Genomic DNA, 22,425 nt, shown 5'->3' with positions numbered 1-22,425 from the left:
AGTGGGAACCAGCAGAGGAAGACACCTGAAGTTCCTCAATGGCTTCTGCATGGGGACACACAGGCTGTGAACAAGATAAATGGAAGGAAGTTGGATTCTGTACATATCCCAAATGTACATATACTACACCAAGGAAGGAGGGTGGCAGGGAGGATGGCAGGGAGAGATGAAGGGAGGGAGGGAAAAGAAAACCCGTGTACAAGTAAGCAATGTGGGTATCACCCAGGAACACTTCTCCTGATGCCAGTCCTGTAAACTCCATTCTGAGTGGTGAGTACCAATTTCATATTTCCTTATTTCAACCTTATCGATTGCTGTGAGTAGCATATATCTAGATATGTCTGCCAAGATTCCAGATAACATTTTAAGGAAAAGCTAATATTTCCAAGACTGGAGTCCTAACAGCTTAGAAAAATGATGCATGTGTCCAGGACTCTTCCTTGTTTGATCTAGGACTCCTGGGATTATAGAAACAACACTAGAGGTTTCATCAAAGAGTCAATGCAATATCTATCACTTAATATGTAAGCAAAGGGCTGGTGAGATGGCTCAGCGGCTAAAAGCACTGACTGCTCTACCAAAGGTTTTAAGTTCGAATCCTAGCAACCACATGGTGGCTCACAACCACCCATGATGAGATCTGATGCCCTCTTCTGGCGTATCTGAAGACAACTACAGTGTAGTTATGAATAATAATAAATAAATCTTTTTAAAAATATGTATGCAAAATATGCTGTATAAAATTAAAACATGCTGTATGAAATTCTTGAAGAATTAATACAAATACTTATAAAGTTTAAAAAAATCCTTGTAGATAGGACCATACTCATGGTCTGCCTTTGTCTAAGCTGAGACCCATCAGTACCACTTGACTTGCTCATGCTAATCTAGAAGGTACATCTAAAAATCCATCAGAAAGCAGAAGACTCCCTCCATGGGAAAATATTCAGATCATGTAGGGTATATTCAAGTGATGGAACATTCTGCAGCTATTAAATACTTACTGTAATGATCCCCAATATGTATCGTGAGGTAAGAAAAGACAGGGTGCAGTACCATGAGTATAATGCACACACTGGTCTGTTTTCAAGGGGTGAGGAGATTGTGTGTGTGTGTGTTGCACTGTGAAATACCAATGGTGGTATCCCACAATAAAAGAACAAAATGCATAGGAGGAGGGAATCCAAGAGCAAGAGTGAGAATCTAACCCAAGATAGCCTTGCATTTTCTTTTTTTTGTTTGTTTGTTTGTTTGTTTTTTAAAATATTTTTATTAGGTATTTTCCTCATTTACATTTCTAATGCTATCCCAAAAGTCCCTCATACCCTCCCCCCCCCACTCCCCTACCCACCCACTCCCACTTCTTGGCCCTGGCATTCCCCTGTACTGGGGCATATAAAGTCCACTGGGCCTCTCTTTCCAGTGATGGCTGACTAGGCCATTTTTTGATACATATGCAGCTAGAGTCAAGAGCTCAGGGGTACTGGTTAGTTCATAATGTTATTCCACCTATAGGGTTGCAGATCCCTTTAGCTCCTTGGGTACTTTCTTTAGCTCCTCCATTGGGAGCCCTGTGATCCATCCAATAGCTGACTGTGAGCATCCACTTCTGTGTTTGCTAGGCCCCGACATAGTCTCACAAGAGACAGCTATATCTGGGTCCTTTCAGCATAATCTTGCTAGTGTGTGCAATGGTGTCAGCATTTGGAAGCTGATTATGGGATGGATCCCCGGATATGGCAGTCTCTAGATGGTCCATCCTTTCGTCTCAGCTCCAAACTTTGTCTCTGTAACTCCTTCCATGGGTGTTTTGTTCCCAATTCTAAGGAGGGGCATAGTGTCCACACTTCAGTCTTCATTCTTCTTGAGTTTCATGTGTTTAGCAAATTGTATCTTATATCTTGGGTATCCTAAGTTTCTGGGCTAATATCCACTTATAAGTGAGTACATATTGTGTGAGTTCCTTTGTGATTGGGTTACCTCACTCAGGATGATGCCCTCCAGGTCCACCCATTTGCCTAGGAATTTCATAAATTCATTCTTTTTAGTAGCTTGAGTAGTACATATATTTGTATACATATATTGTATATATGTATATATGTATTATATGTATAAATTATATATGTAACTATATATACTTAATTTATTTGTATTATATGTAGTTTTAGGTAAATAAAAATATTATTCCTTACACATTTTCAAACATCCTAATTTTTCTCTCCTTCTTCCCTTTCCTTCCCCCAATCAAAGTACCCCACCTTTTCTTTTTTTTTTTCTCTTTTTTTTAATTAGGTATTTTCCTCATTTTCTGTAAATGTTCTACTTTACAAACATAGCTTCTACAACTCCTGGAATAACAAAAGCACAGCACAGCCAATAAGGAAAGAAGGATTTGTATATAAACACTGGGTTACCAGTAAGGTCAAATTAACATTCCAATTAACATACCAAAAAAGAAAACAAAAAAACAAAAAAACAATGGAACCATTGCTAAAAGAACTTCCCTAGTCCTGAAGAAAACTTAGAAGCATCTGAGTATGTGGGACTCGGGTAGGGACCTTAGAGATGATTTCCCATCTCCCAAAGCCCTTGTCCTCACATCTCAGATCCCAAGACTTGGCCTGTGTGATTGCCAGAACTTTGCATAGCAGCTAAATCTAGTCAATGACACCGGCTACTTCAACAGAGATGCTGACTTGTTCAAACTCAAGACATCAGGATAGCACAGGAAGATGGCTTAGCTAGGCACCTCAGAGAGGGACACAATTCCTTCAGGGTCCCAAACTCTCTTGTGGCTTCCAACAAGCCACAAGAGAGAGGAAGTGCAGGTGAATTAGAAAGTGGAGGTGTTATAAGGATCCACCGGCAAGAGGGATGCAAGGGGAGAAATGCCTCTGAACCAACCATGATACAAGTAGATGGTTTTTCATTTCCTTCAGTAATAGACTTGGAGCAACCTTTTCCATCTTCCTTAAAAGCTGGGATGGGAATAAAGGTAAGGGGTGTTTAAGGGGATAACTTCTCTTTGGTTAATGTTCTTAGTCAAAGTCAAAGGGCATGGCAAATGTGGACAGGCTTGAGGATGCGATGAAACGAGAAAACGTAAGGTGAGAGGAAAGCATCCAGAACCAAGTGATGGATGGAGCCCTGGCTGTGACCCTCAGTGTTTATCCCCTATGGGATACCAAGCAACAAAGGAGCTTTTGGAGCATCTCTTTGTCAGTCTTGGAGCCAAACTCCTCAGGAATAAAGAGAAAACCGAATGGTGACCAGCCAGAAGAAAAGATTAAAGTCAGAGGAAACACAGAGTCTGAAAGAAAATGGTAACAATGTAACCGAAGGTGTGTGTGTGTGTGTGTGTGTGTGTGTGTGTGTGTGTGTGCGTGTGCGTGTGCGTGTGCGTGTGCACGTGCTTGTGTATGAAAACATGCCTATGTGTACCTGTTCGTGAATGTATGTGCACTCAGAAGGAACCACATTCCACAAGGGAAGACATTCATTGCCCTTACTACAAGCCAGATTCTTTTCCATGGGTTTAGTCCCCAGTAATCCTGAGAGACAGGGACTGTCCCATCCCTATTTTCAAGACAAGTAATATAAGGTACAGAAAAGACAACGACGACGAAGCAGCTAATAAGTGTAGTAAAACATGAGATTTACAGCCAGCACCTCACAAGTGTTCATTTCTTTTTTTTTTTCCATTTTTTATTAGGTATTTAGCTCATTTACATTTCCAATGCTATACCAAAAGTCCCCCATACCCACCCACCCCCACTCCCCTACCCGCCCATTCCCCCTTTTTGGCCCTGGCGTTCCCCTGTTCTGGGGCATATAAAGTTTGTGTGTCCAATGGGCCTCTCTTTCCAGTGATGGCCGACTAGGCCATCTTTTGATACATATGCAGCTAGAGTCAAGAGCTCCGGGGTACTGGTTAGTTCATAATGTTGATCAACCTATAGGGTTGCAGATCCCTTTAGCTCCTTGGGTACTTTCTAAGCCACTATTACTCTGATACCTAAACCACAGAAAGATCCAACAAAGATAGAGAACTTCAGACCAATTTCTCTTATGAATATCGATGCAAAAATCCTCAATAAAATTCTCGCTAACCGAATCCAGGAACACATTAAAGCAATCATCCATCCTGACCAAGTAGGTTTTATTCCAGGAATGCAGGGATGGTTTAATATACGAAAATCCATCAATGTAATCCACTATATAAACAAACTCAAAGACAAAAACCACATGATCATCTCGTTGGATGCAGAAAAAGCATTTGACAAGATCCAACACCCATTCATGATAAAAGTTCTGGAAAGATCAGGAATTCAAGGCCCATACCTAAACATGATAAAAGCAATCTACACCAAACCAGTAGCCAACATCAAAGTAAATGGAGAGAAGCTGGAAGCAATCCCACTAAAATCAGGGACTAGACAAGGCTGTCCACTTTCTCCCTACCTTTTCAACATAGTACTTGAAGTATTAGCCAGAGCAATTCGACAACAAAAGGAGATCAAGGGGATACAAATTGGAAAGGAGGAAGTCAAAATATCACTTTTTGCAGATGATATGATAGTATATATAAGTGACCCTAAAAATTCCACCAAAGTGTTCATTTCTTAATCCAGGTATATCAGGGGAGGCATATCAAGCCTGTGTCTCTTTCCCTTTGAAGGCCTCCATATTATTAGCAGAATATCTTTGGTCCACACAAGAACCTTGACATGTCAGGAATATGTTTAAAAGGCTAGGCATGGTAGCTCATGCCTGAAATACAAACATTTAGAAGTTGAAGTAGAAAGATCAGGAGTTTTATGTTATCATTGGCTACACAGCAAGTTCAAGACCAACCTGGGAAATATAGGTCCCAGTCTCAATGAGAACACACAAAAAAAGTTGTTGTTGTGGTGATGGTGGAGGTGGAGGAGGAAGAAGAAGGAGGAGGAGGAGGAGAAGGAGGAGGAGGAGAGAAGAGGAAGAGGAAGAGGAAGAGGAGGAAGAAGAAGAAGAAGAAGAAGAAGAAGAAGAAGAAGAAGAAGAAGAAGAAGAAGAAGAAGAAGAAGAAGAAGAAGAAGAAGAAGAAGAAGAAGGGAGAAGAAGGGAGAAGAAGAAGAAAGAGGAGGAGGAGGAAAAAGAGAAGAGAAGGAGGAGCAAGAGGAGAAGTAAGTGGTAGTAGTCGTAGTAGTCGTAGTAGTCGTAGTAGTATAACGATTCCTTCAAGGCCAGATTCACTTTCTTAATCTTTAATTCAAGTGGCCTGATCTTTATAGAGTCAGAAATTCTAGGTCTAGATAAGATTCTGGGGCCAATCTCAACCAATCTGCTATAAGCCCTTACTAAGGACTGGGTACCTAGAATCAAACACGGGAAAGGAAATGTCCAAGATCACTGCTACACATATAAAGTCCAAAGGACAGCACATGAGAGCATTATTAGTAGTAAATCCTGCACACAACTAATTTTAGACATATACTGTATAACTCCCCTCATGGGACTTTCTAGGAGTTTCATAAAGTCAGTTAGTAGAACAGCTGCTGCTAAGAACAGCTGTGAAATCCAGTTGAGTTCAATGGGAACAATGTTTCCATTTTGAAGATAAGAAAGTTCTGGAAATGTTTGCTGGTGATTTTGCATAGTGATATGAATAAATTTAATATCACATGCCCAGAGACTTCTAAAAATTACATTATGCTTATTTTGCCATTTTTCCCCAAAGGCACAATACCTTTTCCAACTAAAAAATCTCTCTTTGGTACTACTCCAGACACAAAGCTAGGGTACTTTAAGTTTCAAGAAGCCAATGCATTTATCACTGGACATGCGGGATGAACACCAGTGTGTCTCTCTTGATATATGAAATCAAGTTTAATATATGGATATACAGATGGGCCATCTCTAACCAGAGTTCCTCAAGTGCAAAATGTTAAACTTTCTGAGTGCCATTGTGACTCATCATAAAGGAACTGGTATGAAATTTGGTTATTTTGTGCAGTCTGTTAAAGATGATACATTAAATTAGTTTCAGGCCCCCGATGTGTGTGTGTGTGTGTGTGTGTGTGTGTGTGTGTGTGTGTGTGTGAGAGAGAGAGAGAGAGAGAGAGAGAGAGAGAGAGAGGGGGGGGGGGCAGACCAAGACAGAGACAGAAACAGAGACAGAGACAGAAAAAGAGTTAGGTGATGTGATTTCTGGCTTGGATTTGGATCCCATGTACAAACAACTAATAAAAACCACTAAAGTCTGTACTCTGTGTTTTGGATAAGAGACAGGAAACTTGTATTTCATAAAGTATCCAAAAAAAGGATTCTGGGTAAGCACAAGAGAAGCCAAGGAAGTAACAAAATGACCTCACTTAAGGACAACAGAGCCAGGAAAACAGGTGAAACACCAGGCCATATTTGCTGCCCAAGAAAGTGATCAGGGATTGGGTTCTGTCATTGATGAGGAAACTGATCGATGAGCTTGTGGTCCACCTCACAGCGGCTGTACTAGACACACCAAAAATCAAAGTATGGGACTGTCTGCAGATATTGTTCAGAGCTTTACAGAGGATTACCTACATTGGAATAACAAGATGAGAAAAACAGTAGAGCATGCATGGCCAGACACAAAGGCCTATTATAATGCATCTCCCTTCTAGTCAGTGGTTTATAAAAACTAGAATCTTTTCCCAGTGTGAACTAAAAATATTACGTTAATCTCATATATTTTAATCATTGAACTCTTCTTAACAAAAGACCTTCTAAAAGGTACTTAAAAATGATCTGGCTTCCTAAGGAGTCAAATATTAACTAGAAAGGATCATTTTAATTACCTAAAAGTGGTCAATCAGCCATGCACTGAAAAGACTTCAGATTGATTTAATGCATTAAAATAACTAATAAAATTGTTGTAAAGTCTTTTGTAAATTTAAATTCTCAGATAAATGGCCTGTAATCAGAATAATCATTATCTTATAAAGTAATTTAATAGCCTCAAAGTGACCATAATGATGTCCTAACATTCTATCCTATGGACTGAGAACAGGGATGATATCTGTAGATAAAAATATAATATGGAGAGAAATTTGGTGCCACTGCGTTGTCACTTTAGAAGGTGACAACTTTTAAAGGATCTCTAAGCCCAAAGTCCAAACAAAACAAAATAAGTAAAATTCAAGCAAAATCAAGATGGTCTGGAGTTTAATATATGCTATGTGTATTTGTGTACACACTCCTGCTTGTGCACATACACATACATAAGCACACAGAGAGGCCAGAGGACACTGTTGGGTGTCTTACTTAATCACCATTCACCTTGCAAGGTCTCCCTGCTGAACCTGAAGCTCAGCAATGTATGTGGACTCACTGGCCAGTGCGCCCCTGGGATCCACCTATCACTGCCTTCCCAGTGCTGATACGATAGCTCACTTTGCAATGGTTTTTCACATGGGCATATTTATATCTTTTAAATAATGAAAATGCGGCATGATTTTCACCAATGACTCTATAGTATACTTAACAGTCATTGGGAAATATTCAACTAATAGTTTAAGAGCACTTTGTAAAAATATAAATTAGGTCTGGAAGATGTATACTTTTTCCCTTAATTTTTGTTTCTTAGTTTTCATTATTACACAAAATAATGTAAATGTAAAAAAAAAAAACAAAACAAAACAAAAACAAAAAGAAACAACACTGGACATGAAGTGGAGTTTTAGATGTTTTAGATAGGTTTTTTTTCCCCTATAAAATCCAAAATTTGTATCTTGAGGAAATCAGGGGGGAAAAGGTATGGTCAAAAATGTTAAATGTGCATTAAATGTTGCTCATCTCTCTTTTTCAAGAAACAGAAAGCTGCAGCGTCTAGTGAATTAAGCACAAGAAAATGCCAAGCACGGGAAAATGAACCCCGGATAGATCTTAATGGCTTCGCTGGTTTCCCCAGCTATAAAATCAGGACCTGCGTACTGCTGTTTGTGTTAGGTAATTAACAGCTGCAAAGCATACTGAAAGGAGAAACTGCTAAATAAATAATGACTGCACAGAATCTCAACCATAATTTGCTAAATAAGAAAGAGGACGCACAGGCTTCTAAAGTCGCCATTTCTGTTTGGCAGCTAATACAAAGGGAGCATCAGTCTCATTAATGGAGCTCAGTACACGTAGACAGAAGCGAGGTATAAAACCTCACCAGAGTGACCTCGTGACTCCAAAAGTAACAGCAACTGAGTCTACAAGTAGCAACAAAACCAAAGGTGTCCCCTTTGTAAGAACAAAAGTGTCGCCATTTTGCCTATAACTTTGTTTTGAAGTAGAAGCTGCGCGCTAGGAATCCATTAGGCAAAAGCATTCTCAGAGTCACTTAACTTCAGCCGGATTTTGACACCTGACCTACAGCAATGTTTACATTATTATCTGAAAATTAATGACATGATGACATGTAAGGTGATCAGGTCTCCCATCTTCCAGTCTACTTGACTATTTTTATGAGTCTACAAATTAGTCTGAGAACCTACCACGTACTCTTCAGACTTGTTTGCGCAGGAAATAAGGATCACATGATACTAGTGCCAAGTCTACCCCATTTCTTCTACACGTTCTTTTTCAACAGTGCTCTGGTTTGAAGGAGAACCTCCCTCGTAAGTTCATGGTCCCCAGATGGTGGAACTGTTTGGAAAGGATTAGGGGGTGTGGCCTGTTGGAAGAAGTGTGTCACTGGGAGCAGGCTTTGAGGTTTCAAATGACGGTCGCTATTCCGAGTGTTTCCTCATGGCTGTGGGCCAGGATGCGAAGTCTCTGCTGTTCCTGCTGCTGCCTTAGCTCCATTATCATGGAGTCTAGCCTCCTGAAGTCACATGCCCAACTTAATGCTTTCTTTTTATCTTTTCTTGGTCAGGGTGTTTTATCAAAGTAATAGAAAAGTAACTAAGATAAGTAGTGACAGGCACATGGCATAAGATGTAAGCTATGCACATACCCGGAAATCTAGACATTTTTTGTAACCTCATCAGTTCTTATTGTTTTGAATATGCATCAAACATCTGAATTCTACCATTATGTTATGAAAAGATGGGAAAAAACCATTGAGACAATCTATTTTAATATTGTCTAAATCAAAATGCAACACAAGAAAACACAAGGTTCTACCTAAGCCTAAAATATTTTAGTCACAAAATACATTTCTCTGAGTGTTCTGAATATTCTAACATAAATAGTATCTGTAAAGAACTGTCTCAACATCATTGAAAGAAAAGGAAAAAAGGCTAATTTTATTCGGAGAGAGAAACCATTCTTCCATTGTTATTTTGAGGAAAAATAAAACATCCAATAGAAGAAACCAAAGTGAAGGGTATGCCCACATTAAAATGCAAATATATCATTTTGTTCTCATAATGACCAAGACCTCAAATACCATTTTTAGTGACTCATATTAATTTAATTGCAACATTAGCTTTTATAATCATAGATGTAAAAAGACCAGTGTGTTCCAAACATAATTATCTCACCAGCATCTCATTTCATGAAATTATTAGTTAAGATGAGCGCCTTGGAATGAATTTGTATTTGATTAGTTTCACTTATTTAAGAACACTGAATAATTTAAGGTATGTTTAAATAGAAGGGTAACCAGGGGGTATTTATGAGAGTGCTGAATTCTTTTCTACCCCACCCTCTAGAGAGTACCCCCAAGTTCTTCTAAACAGCAGCTGATTGCACATACCTTCTAAATGGAGCCATAACAACCGCCCTTTCACACTGACCACAGTGGCCACGCACACCTCTCCTGGATTCACAGGGTTCACAGCTTCAAGCTTCATGTTCTTTGAGAAGCCCCGAGAAAATGCCTGAAAGAGAAAGAGAGGTGACTGTGAGACAGTAGTTCCCAGCAGAGAATAGTAGGTGGCTACAAAGCTGCCATCAGGGAGAGTGAACACAGAGCTGGCCAGCGGGGAGAGTGGACACAGAACTGGCCAGCGGGGAGAGAGGACACAGAGCTGGCCAGAGGGGAGAGAGGACACAGAGCTGGCCAGTGGGTAGAGTGGACACTGAGCTGGCCAGCGGGGAGAGTGGACACTGAGCTGGCCAGCGGGGAGAGTAGACACAGAGCTGGCCAGCGGGGAGAGAGGACACAGAGCTGGCCAGCGGGGAGAGTGGACACTGAGCTGGCCAGCGGGGAGAGAGGACACAGAGCTGGCCAGCGGGGAGAGTGGACACTGAGCTGGCCAGCGGGGAGAGTGGACACTGAGCTGGCCAGCGGGGAGAGTACACACAGAGCTGGCCAGCGGGGAGAGTGGACACTGAGCTGGCCAGCGGGGAGAGTGGACACAGAGCTGGCCAGCGGGGAGAGTGGACACTGAGCTGGCCAGCGGGGAGAGTGGACACTGAGCTGGCCAGCGGGGAGAGAGGACACAGAGCTGGCCAGCGGGGAGAGTGGACACTGAGCTGGCCAGCGGGGAGAGAGGACACAGAGCTGGCCAGCGGGGAGAGTGGACACTGAGCTGGCCAGCGGGGAGAGTGGACACTGAGCTGGCCAGCGGGGAGAGTGCACACAGAGCTGGCCAGCGGGGAGAGAGGACACAGAGCTGGCCAGCGGGGAGAGTGGACACAGAGCTGGCCAGCGGGGAGAGAGGACACAGCAGCATCTTATTTCTGAAACAAACAGAATTTTGTTTACAGGCTTGTTGTTTTCCTCCCGGCTCCTGAGCAAAGTGCCCCTCATTCTTGGTTGCTTAGGTCAGGAATCATATCCATGCTTAACACATTAATACACAATGGATGCCTGAGACACTTCGCTAAGCAGATGAGGGTATGGACACATCCTTTCTCTAATACCATATGAAACTCCTTTCTATGGGATTTCTAACACGCACCATTTCTCTACTCTTCTATATTCCCTGCTAAAATCATACCTAGGGTGTTAAATGAGGCAGATGGAATATCCATCTGGTATGATTTTCTTTTAAAGGACATTTAAAGAATGCCCTTTAGCTTATAGCATGGGTCTGTTGGTGATACATTCCTTAGTTTGCATTTAACTGAAATTGTTTTTATTTTCTTAATACTTTTCTCTTTACTTTTCTTTTTTATTAGATATTTTCTTTATTTACATTTCAAATGCTATCCCGAAATTTCCCTATACCCTGCTCCCCTACCGACTCACTCCTGGCGTTCCCCTGTACTGGGGCATATAAAGTTTGCAAGACCAAGGGGCCTCTCTTCCCTATGATGGCCGACTAGGCCATCTTCTGCTACATATGCAGCATTTTTACACAGTAGGAGCTGGGAGACACAGAGAGATAGCTCAGTCAGTAAAAAGCTTGTCATTTAATCTAGAGGATCTTAGCTCAACCCCTTCAATCCATTTTTTTTTAAATAAACAGAAACCAAAAAAAAAAAAAAAAATACAGGTTGTAGCAGCCTTTACTGGCGACCCTGGCACTGCTGAAAGAGACAGGCATATCCTTGGGGCTTGTTAACTGGTCAGCCTAGCCCCTGGGAGCTTCAGGTCAGCAGGGGCTTTGTGTTTAAAAAAGAATAAAAGTAGATGATATCTGAGGAATGACATCAGAGGTTGTCCTCAGGCCTGCTCACGCACTCACACACTTACATACCTGAAACCGGTACACTCCCACCCATATACCGTAAACATACACATGCATGCATGTACACACACCAAAAACTATATATAGTAAAATCCACTGTTTGGGAAACCCTGGTTGATCTATAAAGATAAATTTGCTGACCCAGTGCACACAGCCATATGATGCAGAACAGCCCCTTGCCCCTCTCCTCCAAGCACCCTTGCACTAGCCCTGCATACCCAGTCCTTGATGCTCAGTTCCTACTAGCGATCGATGTGGCTTTCATTTCTATATTCCATCTACTTATTTTATATCATCACATAGATAGAACTGCACTCTATGAAGCTTTTATGAGTCTAGTCTGTCTTCTCTTACTTAGTCGATGGTCAGTTTTAAAAGTTAAAACTAAAAGATGGCTTATCTTCCAGAGGTCCTGAGTTCAATTCCCAGTAACCACATGGTTGCTCACAGCCCTCTGTAATGGGATCTGAAGCCTTCCTCTGGTATGCCTGAAGATAGCTACAGTGTACTCACATACAGAAAGTGAATAAATAAATCTTTAGAGGGGAACAAAACAAAATAAAGCAAACCAAAAAAGAACAACACTTGCTGTGCATTTAAAAAAAAAAGTCCACTTCTCACAAGAATAATCTGGGCAGAGTCTTAATGAAAAATTATTCAGATCAGGTTGGCCTAAGAGCGTGTGGTGGGGGACTGTCTTGATCTCTGGTTGAAAGAGGAAAGTCCTATCCTAATGTGATGCAAACATTTCCTGGACTGGGTTATGAGCAAGTAAACAGAGGCGGAGCTTTGCTTTTGTTCTTGACTGTAGCTATTAAGCGACCAGCTTGGAGGACCTGCCTTGACTTCCCTGCTTTTATCTGAAGTCTGTAAGCTGGAATTTTCCACCTAAGTTGCGTTTAGTCAAGATATTTACCACAGCAAGAGAAATGAAACCAGTATGAAGCAAAATGTATTTGTAGATCATTCCTGCAAGAGTCATACATGGTCTACCCTTTACTTTATAGCTGAATAGTTCATGTATATGCACCACCCTTTATCAACCCATTTGCCGGTTGAGGGACATTGAACCATTTTCAAAATTTGTTTGGTTGGCTGGTTGTTTTAATTTTTGTTTTTAATCTTCTGTAATGTCTGCATTCAAGATCAGGGCCTCTCATTTCCGGTCTAGTTCTAGTAAAACCACTCCAGTGAACTCCTTTAGTTCAATAGATTCTTCTCAGTTCCAGAGCTTCTTCCGTTGACAGCATTCATTTCCTATCTTCACGTGAATAACAAAGACACTTTCCTTGCCATCAACTGTTCTCAAACTCCAGGGTGTATCAGAAATACAGGAGCCACGTTTTCCATCACTGGAATTCCAGCAGTCCAAGAAAGGCCGCACAATACGTGGCTGCCAATCCTGATATCTGGAGCATGCTGGGTCTGCTTGCCTTTTTCTTCCTTCTCAGGAGTAATATGGGTTTTTCAGCTTCTGCATGTCTTGGGACACTCTTGAATGAAACATGTATCTAAATCTATGGCACAGGACCTCTGGGTTGTGCTGTATCCCTCCAGGGCTATGGGATTTCTGGTTTTGTTTTCTGTTTTAGCAAATCATCTTCTTAGCTGAGTCAATTGATAAACTCTGTCTCTTTATAAGCAGTTTAAATGTCTATAATTTTCTTCTTTCCTCATCCAGGCTAATGAGAGATTTCTTAAACGTAGATGATTCAAGCAAGAAGTAGCATTTAATGAACAAAATTTGGGCTTTGCCTGTATGGTTCTCCACTGTCTGAAATGTTATCTTACTTTCCCCATATCTGTGTTTGCAATATTTGTCTGGACGCTAGAGTCTGACATATGAGGGCAGAAAGACTGAGTTTCACACAACTCTTTTAGTTGCCCCATGTGTTGTCAGTTTGGGTTGTCGTCATACTGTGAGTATGGAAATCTGAACACTCTCCGGGTCCTTCTCTCCACCTGCTTGCTCTGTGTGTGTGTGTGTGTGTGTGTGTGTGTGTGTGTGTGTGTGTGTGTGTGTGTGTTCTACTTCTCTCATGTGAGTTGTTTTGGTCCTGAGTCTGGAGTTAAGTAAGTTAAGTCTGGAGTTTCCAGAGAATCAGTTCTGTATGAGTTTTCTCTGTACGATGAACAAGACTCTCACCAAATATTACTCTCCAATAAATGTGACTTTCCCCAGGCAGCAGCTACTATAAATCGCAATCAAATATGCTAGAGTACTATAAAAAAAAGTGCATCTACTTTGAAATATATAAACTCATCTAAACAGATTCCTAAGACCAATAAAAGACTATATCATTATATGACTCGTGTGGGGAGAGAAATCAGAGTAATTTAGATTTAAGTGTCTTTTTATAAAAGAAGTTGAGAAGGCAATTGTATCCTTCTGTAATCAAAACAAAAGTCATGTCCTGCCACTGACAGTCGCTTTGCTCCTTCCATTCCCTTTTCTCTGGAGATAAGAATCAGACATGTTTTCAGAGGGTGTGTTTTTTTTTTTTTTAATTTTTTTTCCCCATAAGTCGCCCTATCTCATTCACACAATTATGTACGAAGCCTCTTTCTGGTAGCACAGCTGGATGGCTGAGTGGAGAATGCCGAAGTTACAAAGCATTTCATCTCACTTAATAAGGAAAAGCTACAACCACATAACCTCTTTTCATTTCCTCTCGCTGCTTGAGGGTGATTTATAAAGGATCAATAACAAAACTGTTACCTCTGGGTTTCTTTTACTGAGCATTTGGCTATGTCAATCCATCCTGTAACCAACTCTGATTGTTAAAACATCCCCAGGGAAATGTCTTCCACACAGCTCTCCTCTGGTACACATGAGATGCGTGATTAAAAAATGAATTCCTAATAAGCATTCCATTAAAGAGCACTTGTAGCAAGCTAACAAATTCAGCAGAGTGCCAGTATGCGATGCGGATGCCAGCAGGCAGACCACTCTCCTGTCTATTAAATAACCGGGGAGCCAGAAACAAAAGCGCTCCTAATGAATACACCAGCAAATTCATTAAGCCAGATTTAATCTTGTTGACTGAATCCTGGACGATCCAAAGCCAACCTGGTCTATGGTTAATTGCTCCAGAATGAAATGCCGTGTAGACACTCATGGATAAAAGGGAAATTTCTAGGGGCTGGAGAGATGGCTCAGTAGGTAATATATCTGCACTTTAAGCATAAGTATCAGAGTCAGATACCCAGCACCCATGAAAAAGCCATGGGGGCAGCATATAATAATCCCAGCGCTGGCTACTGTATCTTCCTAAAGATATAAAGATTCAAGAAAGGAATGTTTCTCTTGTGAGATAGAACTCCCAACCTGGAACAGGTTTTGTGGCTTCATGGGCCTCCGTGACCTCAGTCATCCATGAAAGACAGGCCAGTAGATTCTGAGACGGTGACAGCAACATAATAAAAAGGCATGTGTTACTGGATTTGATAAGCCTCAAGGGGACCTGGAGCATAGCCATACCTGTCCCCATCACACAGCTCGAACCCCATCCCCAACAGTCCCATACTTCTGTATAGAAACCATTCCATACAACTATCATTAACCAAGCAGGCAGGAGAGCCCTGATCTCTAACTCCACCACTCATGTTCCTCTATACCTAAGAGTGTTCATGACCCCAGAATTCAAAATACTTCATTTTGACTTATGCTCAGATGTGCGTCTGTGAAACCAAGGCTTTCCATTCTTGCTCTTTGAATCCTGCTATCCCTGTGAGGTGGATAGTCTATTGAATGGCTATTCAGTAGCTCTGGGCACACGAGATCAGAAGCAAGCCTTTCGGGTAGTGATATTATGTAGGGTAGGAGCTGCGGTTCAAAGAGTGTGTCATCTCTTCTTAGCCTAGGGAATTCCCAACCACAGGTATATTGAACACGCTTAGCATAGCTATGCTTTGTTTTTGGAATTGAGGTAATGTTTCATACCCCTCCCTACAGTCTCCAGGCTTGATGAAACTTTAAGAGAACAATCTAGCAATCACTTTACCAAACTTTACCTTACTACCTCCTGGTATTCAGTAAGTTCATCCGTCCATTACTCGTTCATGCTACTAAAACACAGCTGTCATGGCAATAATGTAAGTTTTAAAGTAGACATAGTCAAAGCTGTTTGGCTGTCACCTTACGAGTAACGAAAGCACTTCCTAAAGTGTTTGTTTCTTTGTTTGTTTCTTGTATAATGGTTCCTTGTAGCCTGGGCTAGATTTGAATTCACTGTGAATCCAAGAATGACTTTGGACCTCTAGTCTTTTTGCCTTTACCTACAAAGTGAAGGGATGACAGGCATAGACTACCGCACCTGGTTTGTGCAGGACTGGGAATGATACCAGGGCTTCCCACACTCTAGGCAAACATTCTATCAAGTAAGCTTCATCCCCAGGCCAGGATAACACATTTTAGTAAACATCAGGAGCAGACTCTCTCTTACCCTTGACTCTTCTGAAAGTAGACACTAAGCTCAAACACGGTCAAGCTAATGTGCACTTGTTAGTCAGTTTATCAGAGCAGCCTGGTGCTATCCTAACACACACAATATGAAATGAAGCTTGTTCAAAACCAGTGGTGGTTTCACGGTCTTCCTGTGCCAGCCAGTACTCCATACGCGGTCACCAAATAGGAGGAACATCACAAAACGTACAGGGAATAGCATCTACAAATTTAAATGGGAGCGAATGGGGAGAATCTTACATTTTTGAAGCAGAAATGAGGTGCTTCTTCTGCCTGACGCTGCTTGTGGTAATCCACCCAGTTAAAATCCTGGCCTGAGTAACCTGGGAGGGAGGAAACACAGATAACATGGTCTTAGCTGAGCTGGATTTCAGGCAAATGATTCCCCCTGGCAGGGGGGATCTCCTAGAAAAATAATAAGAAACGTTCATTTAGAACCAAAGAGTAAAGTCTTTGCAAGCAGGAGAGCATCCTTGATGAGCAAGTGAAAACACTTAAGAAACTAGAACACCTAAGTGCAGGTATGGGAGGTGTGCTACAATTGTGATTACCTAGAATCTGAAACCACAGAAGGAAGATGGGGCCAACCATCTGCCTTAGAGAAGCTTTTGACAATGGGGAAATTGGCTACTGAGAATTTGACAGGAACGCATTCTTTGTGCAGTGTGTGTGTGTGTTTGTTTGTGTGTGAGTTTGTGTGTGTCTGTGTGTGTGGGTGTCAGTGTGTGTGTCTGTGTGTCTGTGTGTGTCTGTGTGCGTGTGTGTTTGTGTCTCTGTGTGTGTGTCTGTGTGTGTGGGAGGAGGTGTCAGTGTGTGTGTGTGTGTGTGTGTGTGTGTGTGTGTGTTCGTGCGCATGCTTCTGAAATCTAAGGACTTCATTTACATGAACTTGAAGGCACCAGATGAAGTTATGGGTGATGCTGCTACCTTTCTGGTAGGAGGTGTAGTTTTGCCTGCTCATCCTTCCCAAGCAAAGCAAAACAAGTGACCCCTCCCCTCCCCTCCCCTCCCCTCCCCTCTCCTCCCTCTCCTCTCCTCCCCTCCCCTCTCCTCCCCTCCTCTCCCCTCGCTTTTCTCTGAAGCCCGTGCATCAGTGACTGCACAGATGATGTCTGTACACAGTGGGCTTTTTCTTCCCAGCTTGACCTTTCTCATTTAGGGTCTAGAGGAGCTCCCATCTCCTCGAACAGTTTCTCATGTTTGCCGGGATGAATATACATTATAAATGTCCATCCTTTAGCACACTTGTTTCTCAAGTCCCTCCCAGAACCTTCTATCCACCTCCCAAACAAAGCCTTACACAAGAAGAGACCTGGCTCCCAGTTCTCTGTTCAGCACCCTCAGCAGGAAGGTACCAAAGCCAGCCACTCACAGGCCTGCTTCCTTCACTTCCAGGGGCTTTGCCACACCAGCCTCTGCTCCTCGCACTGCCCTCAGTTCTGTGTTAAAATTCACAACCCCCCCCCCCCACTGTTTACTTTCCCCCGGTGGGGCTTCACCTTTTCTATGAACATACAAAGTCCTTTGAGCTCAAAACAAGTGGAAGCTGAGGCAGCTAAGGTCAGCCTTGGCTTCTGTCTAGCATCTATTTTCTAATACCCATAGAATTGTGTGAACTGTATTTGGGTGTTCTGTGTGGCTGATGTATGTTCAGATAAAATGCTCTTATTTGGAAGTCACCCTTGATTGTAGCGCATAGATGTTTAGCCAGGTTTTCCAAAACTAACTTCTAATGGGCTGTAAATTGTCATCTTGGACCTGGATATAATCCGTCTATACATCCAGAGGGCAACAGTGTCCACGGGGAAGCTATTTTTAATCTAATAATTCCTAGATAGAATCAAGTCTTGCTGGGCTTCACCTGAGCAGCAATTAATTATCTGGACCCTAAAACTACCCACTTACTTGAAACTTGGAATGGCTTAGACATGTCCTCCCCCTTCTCCTTGGGACTGTTATTCACTCTGTCATTTAAAATTCTTTTCCTTTGAGCTGGTAATGAGCTCTTTTTGGAAGGCAGTTTTAAGGCAGCTCAGAAAATAACTACTACATAAAAAACAAATTGCCGCAGAATGTATAATAGAGACAACAGGGGTCAATTACACTCATTCGTCAACAGAGGCAGAACAAGAAGAACGGAGGCTTAAGCACAGCCAGGAAAACAGGTTTTAAACCAAGGGGGAGGAAAGAAAACAGCAAAGAGGAGAAAAAAAATAAAGAGGAAATAAACCCCCTCCAGCCATTACAGTTTCTAAGAAGCCACCTACCCAGACTACGTGAATGACAGCCATTAAAGGCATTTAAGTCTTCATGACTCTTTACTTTGAATGCCGACTTTCCAAAGGGTATGCAAGTAAGAGGGAAGAGGTTGGTGACCCATTTTTCTTGTGATACAAATGAACAGACAACAAACAGCCATTAAGTCTGGCTGAGCAAATGGACAGTGCCTTTGAAAAACTTAACAGTATAAAGAGCTATGCCCTTTGACATGGTTTCAGTCCTAGGAATTTATCTCAGAAAAGTGACCCCACTAACTGAGAAAATGAGTTATATGTTGGGAAATGTACAGCAACTTTACGAAACTTGGAGAAGGCAAAAGTAACTCTCCATGAACAGAAAATGATACAAGATTGACTCAAGACCCCCTCTAAGCCCCTAAGATATCATATAGGCATGATATTGCATGGTTGGGGCAGGGAAATTATGAAAAAAAATGCTATGTCCTTCAGCTAAAAGGACTAATTGCAGACATATGAAATTACTAGAATTACGCAAAAGATGTAAAGAAGAGAAAAATATAAAAAAGAAATTGTTTTGAACTTGTGACAAATATCTTCAACTTTTTTGTACTTTTTCAAGTTTTCACTAGTAACTGGAAAAGGACTTCAGTGACAAAAAGTTATCTTTGTGCTAGTATAATGCAAAGTCAGACTATGTGTCAGCAAAAGTTCTTTACAAGGTGTGACTCTTGCATGAGTGATGTTCCCCCACCACACACACACACACACACACACACACACACACACACCCACACACACACACCACATCACACAAATAAACCACAAACACACATTCATACACACACATCACACACACCATACAACAAACCACACACACACACACACACACACACACAGCACACACACACACATATGCATACACACATCACACACACGCACGCTTCACACACCATCACCCTTCAGCTTCACCAGTCCAGATTCTATCCAGAATGAGTGAGGCCACATTCTGATATAGAAGTGAGTCAGGCGAAAGGATGAACCATCTAGTGATTGCCATATCCGGGGATCCGTCCCACAATCAGCTTCCAAACACTGACACCATTGCATACACTAGCAAGATTTTGCTGAAAGGATCCTGATAGAGCTGTCTAGCAAACACAGAAGTGAATGCTCACAGTCAGCTATAAGATGGATCACAGGGCCCCCAATGGAGGAGCTAGAGAAAGTACCCAAGGAGCTAAAGGGATCTGCAACCCTATAGGTGGAACAACAATATGAACTAACCAGCACCCCAGAGCTCTTGACTCTAGCTGCATATGTATCTAAAGATGGCCTAGTCGGTCATCACTGGAAAGAGAGGTCCATTGGACTTGCAAACTTTATATGCTCCACTACAGGGGAACGCCAGGGCCAAAAAGTGGGAGTGGGTGGGAGGGTATGGGGGACTTTTGGGATAGCATTGGAAATGTAAATGAGGGAAATACCTAATAAGAAACATATATATATATATATATATATATATATATATATATATATATATATATATACATATATATAAAGTGAGTCAGGACAGCCTCAAGGCTACCTCAGAGGCCCTGTGCCCCTTGTCTATGCCTTAGAATAGGGTTACCAGCAAAGTTTAAGGTAGGATTTCACTCTCTTATAAAGCAGACAGCATAACAATAAAATCCCCTCTTCCATGTAGCCTAGCTATACAAGCTGTGCCATCATAATAAGAAAGTAGCAAAAGGATATCATGCTTGCTATGTTCCAGCTAGACAACGGGAAAGACACTCAGATCCTGAAGTCTGTTGGGAATGAGACATTTAATAAACTACAGTTAAAGCCACCTTGTTAGACTGTCAGTCCTCAAGGATGTGCCTGACCTCTATCCTAGACACTCGTTCCTTCACCCATGAAAAGAGTAAGCCGGCCCTCTGCATGCTGGGTGTGGGGCAGTTCTAATACAAGCATTAGAGAGGTGAAGCAAACTGACATAAGTCTTCCCTTTATGGCGCTCAGATTTCCCGACAGAAAACAGAGGAGACAAATGTAAAAAAGTCAAAAAGTCAGCTGGCTGGAAAGATGACTCAGTCAGTAAAGGGCTTTGCTTGACAAGCATAAAAACCTGAGTTTCATCTCCAGAATCTATGTTTTTTAAACAGTGAAAGAGGGAAAGAAGGAAAGGGAAGGACAAAAAACAGAGGGGAAGGGATGGGAGGAGAGGGGAAGGAAACACAGGGGAGGGGAGGGGACAAGAGGGAAAGGGAGAACAGGGGAAGGAAGGGACAAGAGAAGAGAGAGGAGGGGAAGGGAAAGGAGGGAGAGGAGAGGAAATGAGGGGAAGGGAAGGAAGAGAAAAAGAAAACAAAGACATCACCATCACAGAACCTAGGAAAGAGACACAGCTCTTCAGGAGAGAGAAGAAGTGGGTCCCACTAGAAAAGAAACACTGAGTCCAAACCCTCAGCTGTGAGTTCAGACATCAGCAACAAGGATGGCAAGAATGGCGGAGCAGGAATGAGCCTTGAGAACAGATTTCTAATAGTACGGCCATAATGGACGAGAAAACACTTGCAAAGTGGGCTCTGCTTTGGTGTCCTAACACGGGACCAGGCGCTGGTATTTTAGACCCAAAAATCAACGGAAAACCAACGAAAGCAGTGAGAAGAAGTGCAATATTCGCCTATGTCTCAGGGTGCTCCAAGGTCATTTAAAACAGTAGGCATTCATGCATTCCCATGAGTTCTTCTTATTTACGATCAGGGAATACTGCAGAAAAACAACAGAACCTTAGGCAAGGGCAGAGGAACCAGAGAGTCCATTTGACCTGAACACTAGCCACAACGCTGCTTCTTACAGAAAAAGAATTAGGCTGGGACACATTTCGTACAACAATTAAAGCACTTCTCTGTGTAAAAGCAAGCACAGCATTCTAGTTTGAATTATGTTAGGAGACAAAGATATCACCAAAAATAGACTCTAATATCATATAAATATCAAGTGTTGACAGGGAAAAACAACACTTTAAAAAAATTCTTAAAGAATTATTAAATAAGCAAAAGGATTCTTAGTTTTTAACGACCAGAAATGTTTTCAATATTAAGAGCAACCCAGCTTTACCTCTTAACCCCATTCAATTAAAAGTGACCTTTTTCATAGAGAATGAAAGAGAAGACAGCTATTAATGAGGGAGGTATTCCAGTCTCCCGAGCCAGATGAACGATAAATTTTAAATTAAGATATATTGCAATCTGAAAACTCAAAGAAAATCATCAGGTGTACGAAAAACCAAAAGAATCACACCATAGCCTGCCTGTGTGCTGAGTTCCAGAGATCCAACTCAGGCTGTCAGGTTTCCACAGAAGCCATTTTCACCTGGAGGGAGAACTAGCCCTGGATCCGTTCTGCATAAGCTCTAAAGCTCTGAGTCACATCTCATTCAAATAGATCGATCAGAGCCACTAATGTGCGTGTAGGTGAATGCCAGTGTGTGTGTTTATGTATATGTATGTGAACATTCATATACATACATTTACATGCACACATAAGTATGAACCCATGCACATACATGGGGGAGGGCATCACATGAATCGCATGCTGATCTCTAACTCATCATGAAGTGAAACATGAATTTGAACTCCAGGACCTCCTGACGCTGGCAAGAGTATTCACCTCCTAACTGAGACATAGCTCTGGCCCAGTACTGCATAAGCTCTAAAGCTCTGAGTCACATACCATTCAAAAGGATAAACGAGTGTCATTCCTGTGTGTGAGTGTGTGTGTGTGTGCATGTGTGTATATGCATATTCATATAGAGAAATGAATATGCACTCAACTATACACCCATGCATATTTTTGGTGGGCATCACATGAATGCCAGGATGATCACAAACTTATCAGGAAGTTAAGCATGAATTTAAATTCCTGATCCTTCTAACTCTGGCAAGTGGTTTTCACCTGGTGAGTTAGATGTAACACTGACCCATAATTATACACTCTATAAAACTCTAAGCACATATAAATCAAACAGATCTATGACTGCCATTCTTATGTGTATATGTATGTGTGTGTGTATGTTCATATACATGCATGTACAAGCACACTTACCTACACATATATACACATACACAAG

The 22,425-nt window shown here is 41.8% G+C and overlaps 1 protein-coding gene and 1 non-coding gene across 13 annotated transcripts in view; both read right to left on the bottom strand.

Annotated features, from left to right (window-relative positions):
• Sfmbt2 (Scm-like with four mbt domains 2) overlaps positions 1 to 22,425 on the bottom strand; it is a 224,814-nt gene that overhangs the window by 54,936 nt on the left and 147,453 nt on the right. For all 12 annotated transcript variants that reach the window (XM_006497491.4, XM_006497498.4, XM_006497490.4 and 9 more), the window contains 2 exons: positions 16,291 to 16,373; positions 9,704 to 9,827 (listed from right to left, as the gene is read on the bottom strand). In XM_006497491.4, the coding sequence (XP_006497554.1) occupies positions 9,704 to 9,827; positions 16,291 to 16,373 (207 nt within the window). The remainder of the gene's footprint in view (positions 1 to 9,703; positions 9,828 to 16,290; positions 16,374 to 22,425) is intronic.
• On the bottom strand, positions 22,039 to 22,163 carry Mir669h (microRNA 669h). The gene has a single exon (NR_035418.1). It is a non-coding gene; the product is annotated as a microRNA 669h (primary transcript).

The sequence above is a fragment of the Mus musculus genome, chromosome 2 (genome assembly GCF_000001635.26).
Source record: "Mus musculus strain C57BL/6J chromosome 2, GRCm38.p6 C57BL/6J".
Classification (NCBI taxonomy): Eukaryota; Metazoa; Chordata; class Mammalia; order Rodentia; family Muridae; genus Mus; species Mus musculus.
This window is presented reverse-complemented; position numbering and strand designations above follow the sequence as displayed.